General features: G+C 41.8%; 2 protein-coding genes across 7 annotated transcripts in view; one reads left to right on the plus strand and one right to left on the minus strand.

The window, feature by feature from the left end:
* BMPR1B (bone morphogenetic protein receptor type 1B) overlaps window positions 1–13980 on the plus strand; it is a 233619-nt gene extending 219639 nt beyond the window's left edge. For all 5 annotated transcript variants that reach the window (XM_077177086.1, XM_077177087.1, XM_077177088.1 and 2 more), the window contains 5 exons: window positions 4747–4939; window positions 5382–5679; window positions 7968–8143; window positions 9385–9515; window positions 10237–13980. In XM_077177086.1, the coding sequence (XP_077033201.1) occupies window positions 4747–4939; window positions 5382–5679; window positions 7968–8143; window positions 9385–9515; window positions 10237–10362 (924 nt within the window). In that variant the 3' untranslated portion in view covers window positions 10363–13980. The remainder of the gene's footprint in view (window positions 1–4746; window positions 4940–5381; window positions 5680–7967; window positions 8144–9384; window positions 9516–10236) is intronic.
* Window positions 13981–14955: 975 nt separating this feature from the next.
* The window catches only part of UNC5C (unc-5 netrin receptor C), a 250987-nt gene continuing 244421 nt past the window's right edge, over window positions 14956–21521 (minus strand). For both annotated transcript variants that reach the window (XM_054633032.2, XM_054633033.2), the window contains one exon: window positions 14956–21449. In XM_054633032.2, coding sequence (XP_054489007.1) covers window positions 21284–21449 — 166 coding nt within the window. In that variant the 3' untranslated portion in view covers window positions 14956–21283. The remainder of the gene's footprint in view (window positions 21450–21521) is intronic.

Below are 21521 nucleotides of genomic sequence, written 5' to 3' on the forward strand. Positions count from 1 at the left end.
AGTTTTGTTTTAGTTTTTTTTTTATTTTGGTTTTTTTTGTTTTGTTTGGTTTTTTTTTCCTCTACCAGAAATGACAAGGAGTTAGACTGGAGAACAGCTGCTTTAGAAGCAGGGGACTTTTTTCATGTGAATTAAGTAAGCCAAAAAAGGTTAGAGTTATTTTTCTGCCTCATTTAATTTCTTATTTTAGATACCATAGGGTAAGTACAGGCTAAGACAACTCATGGAAGTAGATCATGTTTGGTTCTTTTACACTCCAGTGTACAGGACAGCACCTGGCCCACTAATCTTGTTTTCTTCCTTTGCATGTGCAACACACAGTAGGATTTCAAACACTGCCCCATCACCTTTTTTTAAAGGGAACTGTAACTTGTCAGACTTGGAACCTTTTTATTTGTAGGCTTCACTTTGCATTCAGAAGTCAAGGGGGATTTTTTTTTCCTCGTAGTATGGCAATCTCAAAAGTTAATGGGATGGAGTTTGTGATTATTTCTGAACGGACTCCAGGATTGCTAAACCTGCTGAAAAGGCAGAACTATCTGTGGCAATATAGTTCTGTTCACCAGGGGGTTTTGTTTCTGGGGATCATCACTGGTAGAAAAGAATTGGTTAAAAAGCTAGGTTACTTATTTAAAATAAGTGCCTCTGGGAAATTGGAAGATTTCATTTTCATTTTTCAGAGTGGATATGTCCCTCCTGTCTTCCAAACCTATTAGTTTGTATTGATGCTACTACTGCAGATGTTGTCCAGCTTCCAAGTACCATGTACTGTCTGGCTGGTTTTTGTCCACACCTATTTTTTAAACACCCTAAAGAAGACATTAAATGGGAAGTTTTATATTTCCTTAAAAATGAAGCAACAGGCTCTGTCCTATCCCATGCCATGCCAATGTCCTTCTAGCACCCTGTAGTGGTTTTGGTTCACTAATTTGAGATTTTCTGGGCAACGGAAAGGGCACACACATCTTGTGTGCACTTTAGGACCATTGCTAATGAGTTTCCAATTGATTTAATTGTGAGGATTCTTCCTTTTTTTGCTTTGGGGTTTGGTTGTTTTGCTTTTTGGTGTTCCTTTTTTTTTTTTTTGCATAATACCTGCCACATCAAGGTCTTCGTCTTCACTTGTTCCAATGACATAAAAATGTAATAATTTAGAGCAAATACAAGGAACTTGGTTGTACTTCTCTGAGAATATGTGTTTCCAGCAGCCCACGTGGGTAGCAGGTGCCCTGGGACACCTCACAGCAGTGCATGGCTCAGTCCTTCATCCCAGGATCCCAAAAAAGCTGGAGCAGTGCTGGTTATTTTTGCTTGTTCTTTATGCTATCCTCTGTCCCAGTGAGCAGTTTGAAGCAGGGATCTGTGGTCTCAGTGCTGTCCCCAGGTCTGCTCTTGCAGTGGATGAAAACCACCTCGAGCTGCTGTAATGGCAGAGGTGACATCCCAGCTGGGACATTGCTCAGCACCCCTCAGAGCTGTGCCACTGCTCCAGGAGGCAGAAACCCTCCAGTCTTCTGTCAGGCCCTCCTCTCAAGCTTGGAGACTCTGCAGCCACTGGACCAAGTGTTTTTCCTCCAGGAACTTTTTCTCCCCCATCTCCCCCTTGCTTACAAAATTCCTATGCAGTTGTTTTTTCACTGTTTAAGTAGTGATTTTTGGGTGGAAGAGGAGAAAATGGGTCTTGCACTTGGCAGTAGATGTTTGCTGCATTTCCCAGACAGCTACAACCACTGTGAGCTCACCGGCAATGCACAGAGTGATGCCTCTGAGCCCATGCCTGAAGCAAGTGTATAGAAGGTGCCTGGCAGTAATGCTCTGGTTTTTATTGTGCAAGAGCTTATTTTAACCTTGTTTCTTGTGCAAAGACTGAAACATCCAGGGTTATAATTTCAGGAAAGTAAGATGCAAATTTAATGCGAAATGTCACCTTATGCTAACCAGAAATGTTTTTCTTCTGTGTAGAACATTTATTCTAATGGGTACAAATATTATACCCAAAACAAGTATTAGCCGAGAATTTGTCAGTATGGTGACATTCAGCAAGTGTTCTTTCTCCTGACCCATCTGTACCTCTGACAGAAGAGTTTGCTGCAAGTCAAATGCTGCAAAATGGTCTGTCTGAAGAGATTGCTGAACTACAATTTGGTCTCTACCTTCTCACACATTTTTTTTCATAATTTCCCTTCCAATGAACTTTGCTTTTCAAGGGACTCCACCTGAGCCATAGGTATGAATTCTCTGTTCAAAATATTAAATTTACAAAAGGTTGGTCTGTCTAAATTTTCATCTGCAGTAGCTGAACACATTTAGCTGAATGCCAGGAAAGTAGAAATAGTTGGTAATTGGATTGTTTCCACTCAGGGAGACGAAAGAAAAGGTCATGTAACCTTACCTGACTGCTTACAGAGCTCAAGCAGCAAAATACACAGATTTCAAAAGAAATAAGAAACGCCCAGCCCCACTCAGTGTAAATAACTCACACGAGCACATCATACAGCATGCTTATGAAATCAGTTCAGCCAACAATTTTGATTGACCTATTTGTTTTAGAAATCATAATTGGTTTATGATTCAAGAAGGAGCTGAATTCCTTAAAAAAAATAAATTGTTCATAGGAAATCATTTGACCAGTTCTAGCAAGACAAAACCAGGTTAAGGCCTTTCACATAGTATTCTGCCGCCTGAAAACCCATAACAGAAATGTGTTTTTCATTTTCTTAATGTAATTTAATAAGGAACTTTTCATCATTAAGTATTGTAATTGCATGTACTTTATGATGCCATTACATATATTTACACAAATTAAGTTATTTGATGTAACTACGTTATTGTTCAGGATGCATTTTTAAAATGGGCAAAATAGAAAGCAACAATGCTAAAATGACATTACAAAATGTTACAGCAAAATTCCAATGTAATATAACTATTGTTCAATCACTATATGAGAGTATAAAAGATAAATCAATTTAAAAAAATAAGGCTAATCTCTATTGTTGGCTTTCATTGATGTTAATCAAAAATAATGGCAGTGAAGCTACCATCTTGAACATCTAATAAAGCAGTGCAGGGCTGGAAAAATGGAATTCTGTTTAAATGACAGAAGAAGAAAACTGGGATATTTGAAATAGCTTTGCATAAATACCACAGTATGTTTTGCTTCTTAAAATTGTTCAATATGAAAACCGGTGGTTCACTTAAAAAAAGAATGATGATAGACCTGACCTAATAGGTTTTGAGTTAGTCTTTGGATATACATTCATGCTGCAGTCATGGCACATTCATGGTAGTCCTCTCCGGCATTCCCAAAGTGGTGGTTTCCACTGGGCCTCCCAAGCACAACAAAGGAAGCAAATGATTTTAAAAAATGAAATTTCGCTCATTTCTGTCAGCCAAGATTGCAAAAATATTTTTGATTTCATGAAATGAACATGATTTCATAGGGATTCAGTTAGAGCAGTTAGACTCACTTGCTGCAATAAACTACTGGAGGTTTGTATCTGGATGGTGGCAAAACAGAGCAGGAGGCCACAAATTTGAACTTGTCCAGATTTTGCCAATTGCTTGTGCCAGATGAAAATCTCATTGCATTGGCAGCAGTATTCTTTTAAAATCTTACCAAATCCTACCAGACAAAACCTCATTAGCTGTGGGTTGAACTGACAGTGCTGTAGCACAAGAGGGTGACATTTTAAATCTCCTGTTGTATTAAGCTGAGGCAGAGTCAGCCCCGTGAATTGTGTTGCAGCATCCACTCACATTTTTATTTGTGAACTTTTAGAAAGACATGATCTGCAGACATGCTCGAATCTGATGAGATTATAAGTCTCCATTTGTCCAAGATTTTTTGTGGCTGTAAAAGCTTGCTAAATGTAGAAGCAGTCTGTCATCCTTGTGAAGAGAATCTCTGCAATGCTGCTGTGGACATCGATCTTGCAATACCCATGATTTTAGCCTTAGCTCACAGTACAGCTACTGACAAAGCTGGCACAGACACTGGAAAGATGTTCTTTCAAATATTTTGGGGGGGAAATTTTGGGGGGGAAATTGCTTTTTATGAATACGTAAATATCATTATTTAAATCAATGTAGGCACATGTGTTTTAACTCTGTAAGTAGTGGTGGAGGTTCCTAACCAAATATATATTTTGAAATAATTAGGCATGGCAATTTCAAGGAAGGTGATAGGAAGTATCATCCTAAAAAAGAAAAAAAAAGGTAATTTTGTAATTTTGCTAGTTTTGGAGCTCTAATGGGCTTTTGACTCTTGTAAGCCCTAGCCTTGTGTCTCAGCAGTGTAAGAAACATCCCTATATTAATCAAAATGTGTTACCTACCCCTTTAGAATTTGGACTGCATTGAGGTGACCAGGAGTGTTTGCTGTCCAAACTTTTCCAAAAATAACAAAAAAAAATTCCACCAAGTGCTACATCCTACAAAAAAATTAAAAAAAAAAATTCAAGGTGCAGGGGCAAATGTTTCCTTTACACTGTCTGATGTAGACCACAGTATATTTGAGTATGCACAAAAAGGCTTCTTTTTAGTGGTGGGAATGTCCTCAGCAGCAGTGTGTCCTGGAGAAGACAGGGAGCATCTGCAGCTGTGGAGGGCTGCTGAAATCCATGTCACAATGGCTGCATATTCCACTCTCTGCTGGGCTGGCTGTGTGGGAAGCAGACACAGGAGGAGGGAGGTGAATGCAGAGATTTCCACTGAGCAAGGTGTAAAATCTGCCTTGGCATTTCACAGGTTCAAAGGACCATTGCAAAACAGATTCAAATGGTGAAGCAGATTGGAAAAGGTCGCTATGGAGAAGTCTGGATGGGAAAGTGGCGTGGCGAAAAGGTAGCAGTGAAAGTGTTCTTTACTACAGAGGAGGCCAGCTGGTTCAGAGAAACAGAAATCTACCAGACTGTCCTGATGAGGCATGAAAATATTCTTGGTGAGTGAAGTGAAAGAGAATTATTTGATGGTGAACAGGTTTTTAAGATTAGCAATTTTGTATTTGCTGTTATCTGATGTCCTTTCCGATGTGCTTTGTTTCCCTCTGTGCTCTGCAATTAGCCACCCAGTGCTTTTCAAAGGAAAGTTGTTTAAAGGATTACTGAAACATAAATAAAAGTTAAAAAAATGATGGGGTTTAGGGGTTGTTATTCCAAACACAACATGTCTGTTTCAGCCACTGGTGTATCCGTATCTGGCTTCTGAAAGTACATTAAAGGCTAGAGGTGAGGCACAGCTGCATGGAAGCAAGATGAAAAGAATTAAATATGCTATTAAAACAAACCTGCTGAAATGGATGACAATCCAGAGTTCTGAGCAGTCCAAAAAAAACCCATGAGAAGTATTAACTTGAAAATAACCTCTTTTTTTTCTTTTTGTAGGATTCATTGCTGCAGATATTAAAGGTACAGGATCTTGGACCCAGCTGTATCTTATCACTGACTACCACGAGAATGGCTCACTTTATGATTACCTAAAATCTACTACCTTGGACACAAAAGCCATGCTGAAACTGGCTTACTCCTCTGTCAGTGGCTTGTGCCACCTGCACACTGAGATCTTCAGTACTCAGGGCAAGCCTGCTATTGCCCACCGTGACCTAAAGAGTAAGAATATCCTGGTGAAAAAGAATGGCACCTGCTGTATAGCAGATTTGGGCTTGGCTGTTAAATTTATCAGGTGAGTGGAAGGGAGGGGAAGTTAATAAATCAAGTGCAAAAGTTTCCTTACTTGTTGACTGAGTGTGCACGAGTGAGCAAGCACCTGTAGTGTGTGTGCACACCTGGGCTCTGCTCATCCCTGTGTGAGGTCACCTGTGTGGGGGAGAATGTCATGTCAGCATCATGTGCAGGTGTATAAATAGTTGCTTTTTGATTATTTGAGCACATTAGCTGTGTTTGTATAAAGGTTCAGTTTTCATCACTCCATCCTCCATGCCTGCCCCAGTATTGCTGGCACACAATGAAAGGACACAGCACTGACAGGTTGAAGTCACATCACTGAGCTTGTCACTGAAGCATTCAGCTTGTCTGATCCCATGAAAATTCACTCTCAACTTAGAGAGAAAAATACTAATAATTTGCACTAGTTACTAACTAGGATTTATTGAAAAGGACCCCATTTGGGCTGCCTTTTGTTTCATTTCCTACAAATCAAATTGCCCAAGTACAGATTTGATTTTGAAATGGCTTTTAAATTTGATTTTAAAAAATGGTTGTGTGTTTAAACAACTTAGAAAGAGCAGACAAGTAGAACTTACTCACTCCTGGGATTCATAAGGAGCCACTGCTCTCTGACAGCTCTGCTCAACAGCAGCTCGAGCTCTCAGCGGTGGTCCTGGTGATGGAGGCGCGTGCTCCGAAGTTTCTGATTTTTCTGTACACAGAAATGTGTCCAGAATACATAGACTGAAGGTTCCCGTTTCGCAGGTCAGCTTTGAAACCGTGCCCTCCCTGGAGTATTAAAAAAATTCAGGAATCCTGTACAAATCTTGAACTGAAATTATTCAGGGTGAAAGGAGTGTTCTTTTCTCACTGCTCACTTACCTACCGGGTTCCTTGGTGAGGCATTTCCTTTATGAGCCTGACCTTTCTTCAGGAGACAAGAAGAGAATATTTTTACTTTGAGGAACAGAGGCCTAGAAAACAACAACTTGAAAATACACAATAAAAAGTTTTGGGGAAGAAATTCACCCTTTGCAGGTGTACTTTTCCTGGCAAATACAGAGCAGCACACTGCTTAGCTGTGAATGAAGAAGAGCTAGGAATTACCAAGTGCTGTTACAAAAGAAGGTGAAATATGGATTTTTCACACTCCAGATGGAATTTATGTTATGTACTTGGCTTGTTTTCATACTGAATCCTTCCTCAGACAGCATTTCTCATGCAACAACAAGGAACAGAAAATAGTTGGAAAGGGTGTGCTCTGCTGAAGCTAATGATTCTTGTAAAATTCTTTGTGTTTCCATTTCACTTGAAATAATACAAGATAATGCATGTCACTGGATTTATGTCACATTCTTGCAGGTGTACAGTAGTGCCACTAGCATATGTATGATTTAATGACTGTGTAGGTGACTGGTTGTACCACAGACTCAGCTTTCCTTCATATCAGAAGGTGAAAAAAATTGCTGTACATGAAGAAAACTATAGAAATCCAATTATTCTGTGAGCATCTGTTGTATGCACCATATGTAAAATCCATACATTTTGAAGGTGAATAAGGGAAAACAGACCTTTTTAAGCAAACCAGAATATATACCATGTATTAAACTTTTAAATATATTGAAACTGATGTAGCTGAATCTGAGTTAATAAGAAAAACAAGAATCCATTCACATAATTAATGGGAATATATTTCTCTGTATGTTGTCTCTTCTGGTCAGTGTGTGAGGTGTGACACATTTGCTTAGATGTTTTTAAGCATTTATCTCTCTCTGTCTGCATATCTTGATGTGTAAAGGTTGGAAGGGATCAAACATAATGCATGCAAAAAATAATAGTTAGATTCATCTGCCTTGCAGATCTGATTTGCTACAGCTAAGAGATACTGCCCCAGCTACTCAGTATCCCCCATTAATTGCTGAGACTGAAGCATTAGGTGGTGGAGTATGTTAAGAAAACAGCGTTTAATGAAGATTTGATTGTTATCACTAACATTAGAGCTCGGGCTAATGCTAATGAAATCTCACAAATGTTACAGCATCCCTGTTGAGTCTTATCTCCATTGTGGTTCTGCATTTGAATGCTTAACATAGCCTCAGGCGGGTCAGCCTTTTAAGGAGGGTTGCCTTCACACTAAGAGGCTTTTCTTGCAAGAATTGTTCCATTAAGATTATGCATTACTTTTGACCTTGTTTGAGAGTGGATGTGATGTGGATTTACTACTTCTTCCATCTAAATTGCTTTATTTTCAACCCACTTTACTGCATGCTTGATGCCCTGTTTTTCTCCTTCTTTTTCTTGTAGTGACACAAATGAGGTAGACATCCCTCCAAATACCCGTGTAGGAACAAAACGTTATATGCCTCCTGAGGTGCTGGATGAAAGCTTGAATAGAAATCACTTTCAGTCCTACATCATGGCTGATATGTACAGTTTTGGACTCATCCTTTGGGAGATAGCAAGGAGATGTGTCTCAGGAGGTAAAGAGCTGGGAGATCACTTTTAATTGTGTCAGTGAACCTCAAGCCTTCCATTGCACCTTTTTCTCCGGGTAATTGTTTTTACAGTGATAAACAGATGTGGGTAAACCATACAGGTAACTCTCTTAATGTCTGTTCTCCTGTTGAAACTTATTTTAAAGCATCAGTCAGTGCTATTTCCACAGCAGAGATTTAGACTGTATTTTAGTGGCTCGTTTGAAGGCAGCTGATGCCTGCACTGAGGAAGTGTGAAACTCATTTGGGGACCTTTTCTAAAGGCATCACGTTTCTGCTGGACTGGGGGTGTTCAGCTAATTTAGCAGAAAGAAAATAGTGATTTCTTAGTTTAGTTAAGAGTTAAATGAAAGGAGGAGGACAAACTATTTGGGGTTTGCTGTTCTACTCTTTGAAATAAATAATCTGCTTACAAGACAAGTAACAAAACACCGGAGGGAGGGAAGTGGCACTTATTACATCACTGTCATGGCAGTGATGTGCTTCATTTCCCTCTTTCTGCATGTAGAGCTCAGTGTCGTGCACAAGTGATGGGTGTTGTTACCTCTCTTTTGCCACTGGGAAAGTTAAATGCACAGAAATGACTTGGTAGCAGTTCTATGCCAGTTTGGTGGTAAGAGTAGAGCGTGTCTCTCTTGGGTCTCTGCTACTTCAGCATTTCTTATGGGTCTTTAAATCCTGAATATTGTGCTGAATGCTCACCCTAGAGAAGCTGAATGTTGCCAGTGAGCAGCAGGATCCCTGTGTTTAAAAGCTAGTGATGTGTATTGCAGTATTGTGAGATGAAATCTGTAATATTTTTGTCATTGTTGCTGTGCACAAAGAATGGTACCTTGCCATGTTCTGAAAAGGCACAGAAATGCCCTTTAGTATTTTCCAGGTCCACTGATAAGAAGGAGACCTAACTCAAGCTCAGATTACTCTGGTACAGACCCTCTGCTAATAGCTCTTTCTGTGAGAACTTACTGGAGATTGCTGGACTGGACAGCAGTGGTAGAAGCTGTCTCACTTGGCAAGTTACTGCACTTTTGGATTAAGATACCTGGCCAGTCTTTACACAGCAGTGGTAACATTGGAACTTGCCTGTGGAGTAAACTTCTAGTCCTTTTTAAGGGCACTACACCCAACTGTTACACAGTATGGCAAATCTGTTATAAAATGAAAGGGGAAAAGGGGAGTGGAAGTTTTTTTTCTGCAAGTGACAGGCAACTAATTGTTTCTTTCAGGAATAGTTGAGGAATACCAGCTTCCATACCACGACCTGGTGCCCAGCGACCCCTCGTACGAGGACATGCGGGAGATCGTGTGCATCAAGAGACTGCGCCCCTCGTTCCCCAACAGATGGAGCAGTGATGAGGTACCTATCATCCCTCTTAGCATGCAGTCTGTGCTTTTAATCAGCTAGGGAGTGAGATTGACCCAGTTCTGCATCATTTTGAGGGAGGAGGATATTTACCACTGGTGGCTGCCGTTTGGGAATAGCAGCATGTAGATGAATAGTCTGTGGGGACATGGAATGTTTAGGTGGCATGAGGTTTGTGAGTGTGAGGGGAAAAAATCAACCTCCCTGGGATGCTTGAGGTCTTGTGCAACAGCCAGTGTGAGAAGATCTAACCAAATCTCACCTGCCTCATCCTCTCCCTAGCCAAATCACTCTGAGCCCTCAGACTGGGGCTGGAAACACTGGAGGAAGGAGTAGCAATTCCCAAAAGGGCTTTTGTATGGTGGTACTTGGTGTGGTTTGGTCTGCTACCACACATGTCAAGGACTGGGGAGGCTTATTGCAATAGCTGCTCTTAATTAATTGGCTGGCATCCTTGGTAATCCCACCCCAGGCATTCCAACAATAAAAGGACAATTTGTTACCACATAGTGCTTATGTATCACCAAAAATACATTTTATAAATCTACATTAATCTACATGAAACGTGTTTGGCCGGTTTGGACAGTGCTGGTGGTGTTTATCTGTAATGGCCTTAGAAAAGACTTTTTCCCTTCAGTTTTTCAGCATTGCCAGCAGGTGCAGTCTCCTGTGCCACTGACCCCGGTGGGACTTTCTCTCCCCGTTCTCTCCGCAGTGCCTGCGGCAGATGGGGAAGCTGATGATGGAGTGCTGGGCTCACAGCCCTGCTTCCCGCCTCACGGCCCTGCGCGTCAAGAAAACACTTGCCAAAATGTCAGAGTCCCAGGACATTAAACTCTGACTCTGCCAGAGGCCCCTGGAAATGGACTTTCTTGTGCAGGCAGAAGTCCTGAAGATGTATCAAAAGTCTTTGCTAAGTACCTGGAATGGAGAAGTCACGCTTAAGAGCAGCCGTGAGTTTTTGAGGAGACTATCGAACGAAAAATCACCTGAATTTTACATGCAAGATGGAAGAGGCTTGTCTGCCCTTGTTTACATGGGGAAATACAGTTTTAGTAACTGGTTTAAGATTATGCATGTTGCTTTCCATGAAAGCCACTTATTATTTTATTATTATTATTATTGTTATTATTATTATTTTGATTGTTTAAAAAGATACTGCTTTAAATTTTATGAAAATAAAACTTTTGGGTTAGAAGTAAAAAAGATGTATATTGTTACATTAAAAAAAATTGGAGGAAACTGCTGAAAATGAGAGCAAATCAACTTTTTCATTTCCAAAAAGACTATTGCACTCCAGCCTTAAAAATAACAAAAAGGTGAGTGGATCTGTGTAGCTCAGATGAGCTGTAATGGAGCCTGCCTTAAAAGCCACCTATTTGTGGAGATATAGATAACTTTCCAAACCCTGTGTGTGCAAGTGATTCTCAGAGTACAGAGATGGAGCCCAATTTCATCCCTGCCATCCCAGTTGGTGTGGGTGGCCTAATTCCTATGGGTGGCCTGTCCCAGGGAAGGTCATGCTTCAGTTAAGGTACTTGGGAGCTGTATGAATATGGTTTGGTGTGACTTGTTAAAGAAGATCTTCATGTTTCCAGGAAACCTGGTGGGAAGAGTACCACAGTGAAATACAAGTGCCCTTTTTCTTGGCTTTTTTTTTCCTTCCTTTTCCCCCACTACAAAATGAAATATTTTGTGTGCAAGTGGAAATAAGGTACACATTTGAATCTGCAGGGTAATTTGAAACTTCTAGGACCCACAAACAACCACTGTTCAAGAAGAAATTCCTTGTGAGAAGGAATTATTAACTTGCTCTTTCATTTGTGTAAAAGTGTGGGGTCCACCTACAAACACAGCTCAGAAAAAAAAACCATCTGTGTTCCCCTTTTTAAGGGAAAGTGAGAAACCTCAAAAGTGCCCATTTCTGGGGTGGCAGTCATTTTTTTTTGAGTGTGAGGAGACTGGTGCCTTGAGGCTGTAGTAGGAAGTGACAGGGAGGAAGGGTGGGACACATTTGGTGGGCAGTGCGAGTTGGGAGCCATGGGCAGCAGTGGACACCTGGCTCCAGCACTCCTGGTGTAGTGAGAGACACCACAAACTGAACTGTTGGCTCGAGCTGTATCTGCATTATTATTCTGTGTGCCCTTCCAGCAGCCTCCACAGCTCTGGCAGCTGCTGCACAGTAGTGCCAGGCTCAGCTGCCAGGCTGGGGCTGTGTAGCAATGTGGTTCCCAGCAAGAGGAGCTGGCAGGGGAGAAGGGCAGTGGGAAATGTATTTTCTGTCTTCCCCTGTTCCTCCTTCCTGGGTCTGCAGTAGTTGTAGCAATGCTAATGCTACAGAAGGGGAAATGAGAGGTGAAATATACCCTGGGAAGTGTTTTCTTTGGAAAGGGTCTGTTCTTCATCAGATTACCAAAGCTGAGCTGCATGGGAGTTACTGGTTTAGCCTTTTTTACCCTTCATTTGTTTTTTAAAAATTTCCTGCCTGCCTATGTTGTTTTACTAGATGGTGTTCAGCTTAATTTTTAAATAAGTCCTTACAAATGCTGCTTTGATTATGCTAAGCCTATTTCAGAACTGAAATAATTGCCATGCAGGATTTAGCCTCAGCACTTCTGTAATGTTTCTTTTTTTTTTTTTTCCCTTTTTGGACAAAACTGATTTATTTGTGGTAGGTAGGTGTATAATTGGGGTTTAGCTTAACAGCTCCCTGAAGGTATTTCTAGCTGGAAAAATTACCATTTTATACTTTCAAGCTGACAGAGAAAAAGGCACAGTTCAAGAGAACCAACAAGACCTCCATGATGATAGGTGTTAAAAAGCTTAATCAGAAGTTTTTTGTTCATTAGAGTGCTTTTTCTGCAGTGCAGTTTCCCTGCCTGTACCCAAATTTACCAAGCAATACAAAATCTCTGAGAGTTAACAATTCACCAAATCCTGACCCCAGGAGGAGCAAGGATGGTTTCCCCATCCTTAAAAAATGTTTGTGAGGCTGAGAGTGGAGTTTGATCCTCTCCTTGGCCTTGAGATTTGTGGGCCAAAATGGGGACAGCCCAGCCTCTCTTCACCTTTTTGTCTTAGTGAATGGAGCCATGGGTTTCCAGTCTCATTTCTTCCCATAGAAGCCAGCACACCCTGTGGAACTGAGATTTCACAGCTCCAAAGAAGCGCACGGGACCTGCAGGTGCCAGCTCACACAGCAGGGATGCTTTTATCCTCCCTGTTTAGGTCTGTTTCACATCTTCCCTCCTAAAATATATGATTTTTTTTTTTAATAAATTAGCAGGGCTCTCTCTCCAGGAATGTTTTGGAGGGTGCTTTGCCAGCTGGCAGCATGAGGCATGCAGTGAATGCCCCTGGCACCTGCCATCAGTATGTTGCAAGAGAAAGGGCCAGTCCTTGGTTTCCTGAGCAAAGCTTACCTTTTTTTTGGTCCAGAAGAAAAGGGTCTAAGATACTGGTTGATAGATCACATAAAGTGTGTATGTTAAATGTTCAAGTTTATGTGTTTTTATATATATATATAAATATATATATATATATATTCAGTTGCGAGTCTGGAATAGCTCCAGTATGTGGATTAAGAGTAAACTATTATGGATGAAAAAGCACTAAATAAAACATAATATTTATTTATGAAAATGCATAAATGACAAATCACTGCAACGGTGCTGTATAGGAAAATAGATAAATATATATATATATATATATATATGAGGAGACACACACTGAGAAAGGAAACAGTCTGCGGTTGTGTAACTAGTGCCTGCCTATTTTCTCCCAAGAACAGATTTTGCCCTCAAATCTATCCACTGTAATCTGTTGTGAAGGGCTATTCCTAAGGCCAGAAAACAGCCTAAGGCAAGTGTGGAGGTCTTTTGTTCCAGCACTGTGACATTGGAGTCAGAATGCCTGCATGGGTGACTTCATGTAACACTCAGTGTGTCATTATTAAGGTTCAGCACCTGCAGTGACTGCAGGTTAGTATGTTTATTTTGCCAGGTGTGGCCTTTTAATGTCATTTCCATATTTTGGTAGTTTCAAAGGGCACATTGATGAGGGCTTGGAAGTCACTGGTAAAGATAATTGTGGCTTTGGTGGCCAAGGGTCTAGAAATCCCCTTTTCAAATGTAAATCATTCAAGGAAGTGTAGTTTAGTTTCTTTCTGGCATAGGTGAGATGGCATGTGTAAGTGGGAGAAGAAAAAAAGAGAGATGCCATGTAGCAACTGCTATCCTTTCTCTAGCACAAAGTTATTTCTATTAAAGAAAAGGTTGTCAATGTAGAGACTAAGAAACTAATTTGTGTTCTTTTTTGAGAACCAGTGCCTTATTAAGCCTGTAAATACTGTAATTAGAAAACCTGGGGAACAAACTGTGTTATGTTGTATTTGTTCAAATTGTATACGGTTGTTTTAACATTCCCCCCTCCCAATAAAATTGTTTCCATCTCCCCATGACAGAGATTGCTATTTCCTTTTCATGTGCTTGAAAAGCACCATCTTTTTGTTTTATTTCCCTGGCTATATTATTTTGACTGTGCCTCATTTTATTTATTTTATTTTTATAAGATTTTTTCGTCTGAACAAACAAGTAAACAGCAATATGTTGCATATGTTTCCACTGGCATAAAAAAGCATCACTCCTTTCACAAGTCAGTGAAGAGAAAAATAGTAATTAAAATAGTGTTATCACTAATAGAGCAGTTGCTCGTGTTTTGTGGCTGATTATGTAAATCTATCGGAACTCGGCATTAGCATAATTTTTTTTAGACACCCCCCTCCCCTTCATTCTGCCACATCTTTATGAGTATTTTTGACTCCTATTTTTAAGAGCACAAGAGGAACAGGAGTCATCTCTGCACAGACAGAACCCAGAATTCCCAGCCCCGTGTATCAGGTGAAAAAGTTTCAGCCTAAAATCCCCAGCACCAGCTGAAAGTGGCATTGCTTAATGCTGAGACATTGGGCGTGTACCTCTGCATCCAGTGAGGCATTTCTGGGAATTTGTACCTAAAGCTGGAGCACTATTCTCATTCTGCAGTGCTGTGTTGCAGATCCACCTCAGTTTTTCCTAATGTTTAATTGCCTTGCTGGTTATTTCCAGAGAAATGTGTAAATAATAGCAATTTTCCCTTGAGCTGCACAGCCCCTGCAGCCCTCCTGCTTTGCCCCAGACCATCTGTGCTCAGTGGCATTGCAGTTATTCTCCAGCAGCATTTCTACAGCCCCCTTGACCTGGCCACATTGAGGTAACAAAGCCCTGTGCTTGCTGCACATTGCCCCTGGCATGCCACTGAATCCCACAGTTCTTATGTACAGAAACATTTCTTCTGAGGAGATTTTCTTTTTTTTAAAAAGAAACTAAATAAAAGACTGCACTTCCAAGCTTCCAGGAACTAAACAATTGAACAAAAGGTGTATTTTTTTTTCCAGTTGCTTATAAATATAATTTATTACCTGTTTAAAAATTCTTTCTTACACTTTGTACATGTCAGGCTGACAGAATAAATGCAGGCATTTACAAACAGAGGGAAGGAGAAAAAAGGGAGGGGGGTAAGAGGCACACTCAGAACTAGTAAACCACACCTCCACTGTACAGCAATACAAATAATGCAATGGCTAGCACTTCTCCTGTAGTAAGTCAGTCTTTAGAAAAGGAATTGCATAGAAGATACAGCAATAGGGAAATCAAAACCAAAAGAGTTCTCCAGATCTGAATAGCAAAGAAAACAAATCCCACGAAACCCGGTAGAGCTGTGACATAGGAAGAGAAGGGAGAAATGTGATATACCTGGGTCACACAGATGTTTCTTTTCCTACAGGCCCTCCTTTACTTTGGAAAGGTACTGAAGGTACCCTCTTTTATTTTTTTTTTCTTTCTTTTTTTTTTTTTTTTCCTCTACAACAATAACAGAACATGTGTTAGCAAAAAGAGTCTACCACACAGATGTGTGAAAACAGTGATGCCACAACTCCTCTGTCTCAGCTGTGTCACACACCGTGGGTTATTGGCTCTCGGCTCGGGTGTTTTTGCAAGGTACCTTGAAAATTCTGCAGGGAGAAGAGTGTTTTGCCTCTCCTTCCTAATTTTGTTTACTTTCCAGACCGATTTTGCTTTTTGTTTGTATTGTGCTAGCTCCCAAATTTACTGGCAAGCAGTAGTCAGAGCCAGCTGGCAGCAGCCAAAGAAGCTCTGGGGCCCGTGCAAGCTTTTCTCATCTCAGGGCTCTTGTCCCATCATTGCTGTGGGAGGACCCTCCCAATGACATCCCACTTCCTCACAGGGATCCCAAAGCCACTCCCCTGCCATGACATGAGATGCTTTGGGAGCAGAGGGCAGGCCCAGGATGCAGCACATGTAGCAAATAATCTCTTTGTCAGCAGTTGAGGAGACTGAGCCACTAATAAATACATGTAACCAGCACCACAGAAAACGTGAAATACCTATTTGGGATAGAGGTTTGTGGGAATTCTGGATTATCATTGCTTTTTTTTGTACAGACAGTTTATCAAAGGACTTCCAGATAAGGGATTTTCAGATTGCAGGGAGCAGGGATCAAGTTTAAAGGACAAATAGGTAAATAAACTAAATGCTCCTATTCAAGCAAGGAGCCTGACCTACCAAACTTGTGGCTTTAGTTCAAGTCCAGTTCCAGTTACTTGCCAGTTTTTACTCTGTTGGCTTTTGACATACTGCCTATTTGACCTTGCAGTGATGATACAGCACTGAATTTTGACCTTTACCTTCCCATTCAAAAGTTGGTAAAATAAGAGGATGCCCATACCAAACATGAGAGCTAAAAGTGTCCTTTGTTTTCCCCTCATTGCCTCTATGTACACACACACATATACACATTTACTTTGCCTTTCTGTCCCATTTCAAAGGATGTCTGAGATATGTACTTCAGCATTTAAAAATCTGCAGTGCAGCTCATTTATGGACTCAAGTTTTCACACACAAGCTAGGAATGGATTGCAGTGGTGACCACAAAGTCAGTAACTCATTGGAGTCCTTGTGGGAGAAGGGACAAGGGTTTGGTTTTCATTCACAAACCCCTCATGTCTTTGCACCACCTGATACTGACCAAGCCAGCCTGCAAACACTGAGTTATTTCATGGCCAGGTGAGAGCCAGGCTAATACCTGAAAAGAAGACTTCTGAACACTCAGTAAAATTGTTTACAAAGTGCCCTGAAAACAAGATTAAAAAAACCCAAGCCAACCTCAACAAAATGATTGTGTTTAAAATTAACCTTAGAGCTGTGGTAACTACTTGGTAGCGCATACAAGGGTCTAAGGGCCCTCCCAACCCTCCCTTCCCAATGCCCCCTGCTCCCAAAAGAAGAAGAAAAGGAGAACCAAAAAGAAACTATTGTAGGTAGCAATACAAGACATTAGGACACTGTCCACAATGACAGGCTTACTGCATGTAAATACATTTATTCTATATGTAAGCAACTGAAATAGCAGGAAACCCAAGGAATGGACATGTTTGGCTCTGTGGGTATTGCAGACTCCAACATGTCTCATGAGTGTCTGCATTTCTGCCAGCGAGACAGAAAAAAGTCTTGGTCTCCCAAATAAGCAAATCTTGACTGGAGACACCTTCACTGCTGCAAAATTTTCAAGATCCACTGAAACAGCACTTAGGTCTTGCACTGTTTAGCAAGATACAGTGGAGCAGTTGTGATCATAAATTTTGAAAAAAAAAAAAAAAACCCAACCAAACCCCAAACTTACCCTATACACTGACAGTCACCTTTACAAGAACACAACACAAGAAGAACTGAAGAAAAAAAAAGGTGAAAAGGATTGCCTCCAATAAATGTTTCTTAGTCGGAAATTAAAGGTTTTCCTTGAAGTCAGTAGATATTTTATATATATTTATATAATATATATACTATTTATAGCACTAGCAATCAACATGTAATGAAGAGATGGTGTGAAGAGCAGCAAAACTGCTGCAGTACAGAGCCAAAGGTGAACAACTAAAAGGAAGAGCATTTTAAAAAATAGTAATAACTGGAGGATAAGAAGCCTGCAGCCTTTTTTTTTGTTTGCTTTTTTCTCTTAAAGCACATGTGCTCACCTGACATAAAATCTTACAACAACTTTTAAGAGTCAGCTCTGTCTGCCAAACTTCTTTGCTTTTTCAGGAAGCTTTTTCCCGTGCGGTGTTGCTGTGGCGGCAGTGACGTGGTGGAGCTGGGGCTCAGCCCCACGAGATGGCACTGTGTCCATGCAATCCAGGCAGAGGAACTGCTGCTGGGTTTTCTCCCACCAAAAACAACATCCTGAACCCATCTGGCTGCCCTTGCTTCCCACCTGCTCTCCTTGGGGCAACAGGATAGGGATGCTGTTGTGAATACCAGCAGCCAGAGCCCTCTCCCACAGTGCACAGTGCCCTGCCACTGCCACTCCCCCAGAAAAAAAGAAAAAACTGAGCAAAATTAATGCAGGGAAGTGTGAGGTGAGGTGGGAGCTGCTGTTAGCAGCAGTGGCAAAGAATGGGTGCAGAGCTGCTGGGATGAGCTGTGGCTCTGTGGAGGAACCTTCCCCTGGCTCTCCCTGCCCTGTCAGGGCTGAGGCAGCCCAAGGGGCTGTGCTGGGAGCCTGCCAAGCCTATGGAGCTGCTGCTGGAGAAACCACCCAGCCTGTGATTGCAGCAGGGGATCGTGGGTGGTTTCTGAGCAGTCAGGGGGGAAGAACAGCAGCTTCACCACCCAGTGGCAGTCATGCTGCTGCCCACGTCATGTTCAGTGATGATGGGTACATTCCTGACCTCCAGCCACCTCTGTGGATGCTCCTCTTAATAGGAGTGTGCATTTTTCCTCACAATAAATCCTCTTTACTGTGATGTTGTGAAAGGAAAATGCCCCAAAACACTGAGGAAGTTGTTCATCTGCCAGTTGTTTCTCTTGCAGAAGGCATCAGAACGCAGGTCAGAGGGCTGGCCAAAGGAGCATCAACTCATAGCAGTACAGATAAATAGGAGAGACTTTGTGGCCCTGATCCTGCTGAGAAGGGTGCACATGCTGCCCACCTAGAAAAAACTGAGAGCTGGGGAGCAACAAGTGAGCCTGGGGATCAACCAAGACAGACTGAGCTGAAAAGGCCAAAGGGTTTAAGGACAATTCAGCTCCTGCACCTGCCTTGGAAGAGAAGTCAAGGAAGGACGCATGGGAAAGGTGAAAAAGGACAAACTAAACACAACTGATTACACCTAAAAATGGCATGGGAAGGAGAAAAGCTGAGACCTACCTTTAAGAGCCATTTTAGCCCTCTGAGGAAAGTTAAAGTGGAGAAAGGGCAGAGCTGAAAGCCCCAGTCCAACTCTCCAGAAGTTGAAAGCAAAATTTCTATTAGCATTGCAGTGGGCTGCACCAGATGCCCAAGGTGAAAAAGAAGATGGTTGTTCATTGAGAGGATGCCCATGGCATCTCCACATTAAGAGAAGGTGGGGCTTACACGAGCAAAATGCACACAGATGTTGAAAGTTACAATGCATGTCCTCTGGTCTCCAGTTTTGACTGAAATGCTGTTTGCAAACTGCCTGGTTATCTCTTACAAGGAAGGGAAGTTTTTGTGCTGGCTGTCTGGTGGTCAATCAAAACCTAACTCACTGGTCAGGGAACTATAAGCAAAAAGTGACAAGGCTGTGGAAATGTCAAATGGAAAAAAAGGTCAGATGAAATTTTCTTTTCATTTTGACCGATGACATTTTCAGTTACCTTCAAAGGTGCAATCTGGAAAGCCTTGGGGAAAGCAAAACTAAAAGCACAAAAGAGAACAAGCTAACTTCAGTCTCGGGAAGCATATGGAATGGTAATGCATATGTGGACAGGGGCACACATGTGTGCACAATAATAATAACCAGGGCCTGGCTGGAAACCTGGAGTGGACAGGCTGGGGCAGAAAAGCCTTTCTGTGCCAGACATAAATGACAGCCCAGTCAGGTGGTAAAACTACTGCAATCCTATGTGCTGTCATGTACCCAAAGCCACAATTTTCAGTGAACAGAACAAAATATGTTTGCAGTGACAAACATTTTTGATTTGCTCCTTTTGCAAAGCTCCCACCTCACCTGTTTTGTGAGGGCTGTAGAGGAACAAGTCTTCCCTGGCCAGCCACTGAGGACTGCACTGCCCTGCCCAGGCAGTGCTGGTGGCAGGAGCAGCAAAGGCAGCAAACTGCAGCACACAGGATTTCAACTTCACCAATCCACTGCCCCATGGAACACAGGCTTCCCTGGCTGCAGCAGTGCCTGGGAATATCCATGGAGATCTGCCAAGTGCATCTCACACAGAAATGACCCAGCAGAGGGCTGGGCTGTCAGAAGCCTTGGCAGAGCAAGCATTGCTGGAGGTGGTGGGTTTCAGTGAGACCTGCAGCTCTGTGGGGAACTGATGGCTCTTAGAATGATACAAAACAAAGCAAAAATTATGGAGGCCCACCTTGGATACATAAATCAGGTGGAGGATGTCAGTGCCTCCACATGCCTGCACCATCTCTGGTTCACAGCCACCTCAGGACAGGACTCCTTGGAGCAACCTGGAGCAACCTGTCATGCCAGGGTCACACACTTGGTGGGTGAAGATCAGCAGTCACCAGTTCATGCTGCCTTGGCACAGGGCATGGAGCACAGCAATGCTAACAAGAGGTGAGCAGCCTCTGTGGGCTGGCAGAGGACTCTGGAGGAGGAGTACAATGACAAATGAAAGGACAGGCAGCATAGAGAGGGACATGTGTTAAAAGACCTTCAGGGAGGAGACAAAAGGTTCCATAAAACCAGAAATTATTCATTCTGCTGCTGACAATATTAGAAATAAAGTAATAATGGCAATAATAATAGTCATTATAATCCTTGCACTAGGTACTAATCAGTAAATAACTATCATAGCAACTTCTCTTTTTCATTTTTTTTCTGGGTTTCTCCCCCTCCCCTCCAACCACTCTGAATTGCATATCTGGCCCCTCATATAGCAAAGGGGTGGAAAGGGTGTGAATTGAAAATTAACTCAGATCCTTCATTCCCCACTGTCTTAGAGCTATTCTCAACACAGGCTCAGTGGGACTGCCTTGGGGAAGAAAGGGAACATTTTGTGTGTTCCTGCTTATCAGCCAGAGTACCTGCTTTCCAGATGCACACCCTGATTTTCTTGGATTGTTTTTGTTTTTTTTTTTTTACAAGTAGGTCTAGGAAACAGAACAATGACAGGAGGATCATTGTGAGACAACCAATGTGCAGAATTGTAGCCAAAATCTGAATTCACCAGAAACCAATAAGCTGAAATAGCCACAACCAACTGTCCATAGCCTTGTCTACAATGGCTTTAAACAAAAAATATAAAGAGCCATGGACAGTTTCCTTACCCCTGTCCAGAATTTGATGTAAACAACATCCATAGAAACTGGGATTGTTAAGAAAGTTTATCCATATATCTGGATAGCAATAAAAAGCGTTTCCTAGGAAACTGTAAAAACCTGTACCAAGCAGTGTACAGCCAAGCCGAGAGGAACATTAGGTTGATTTATATTTTCAAGGTACAACTTTGCATGATCTCTTTCTGATCCTGTGATAATGTACAAGGAGAGCACGTGTGAAGGTCAGGGCTGGTTTTTTTTTGTTTGTTTGCTTGCTTTCTTCTCTGAAACGTCTCTTGTGTAACTCATTGGTCTGGGTTTTCATTTCAATTCTCCTTTGCAATAACAGGGCATTACCGCTCCCTGCGTCTGTCCTTCCTGGTCATGCCAAGGCTGCATCAGTAATTTCCTTCTGCTGCCAAAGAAACAACTGTTTCATGTCTTCCCATTTCTTCCAGAACTGCTGCCAGCATGCTCAGGTTGCCATCAGGGAAATTCTGGGCTTCCCAGAGATCCAGGATCACCCCGGTGGGACTTGATTTTGTAGCAAAATAATTTAAGTACCTGCAATGAGCCAAAAGGAAACTTGCTGGTTTTGAGCTGCATGGAAACTACCTGAATTCATATGATTTCAAC

This window comes from Agelaius phoeniceus, chromosome 4 (assembly GCF_051311805.1).
Source record: "Agelaius phoeniceus isolate bAgePho1 chromosome 4, bAgePho1.hap1, whole genome shotgun sequence".
In the NCBI taxonomy this organism is placed as follows: Eukaryota; Metazoa; Chordata; class Aves; order Passeriformes; family Icteridae; genus Agelaius; species Agelaius phoeniceus.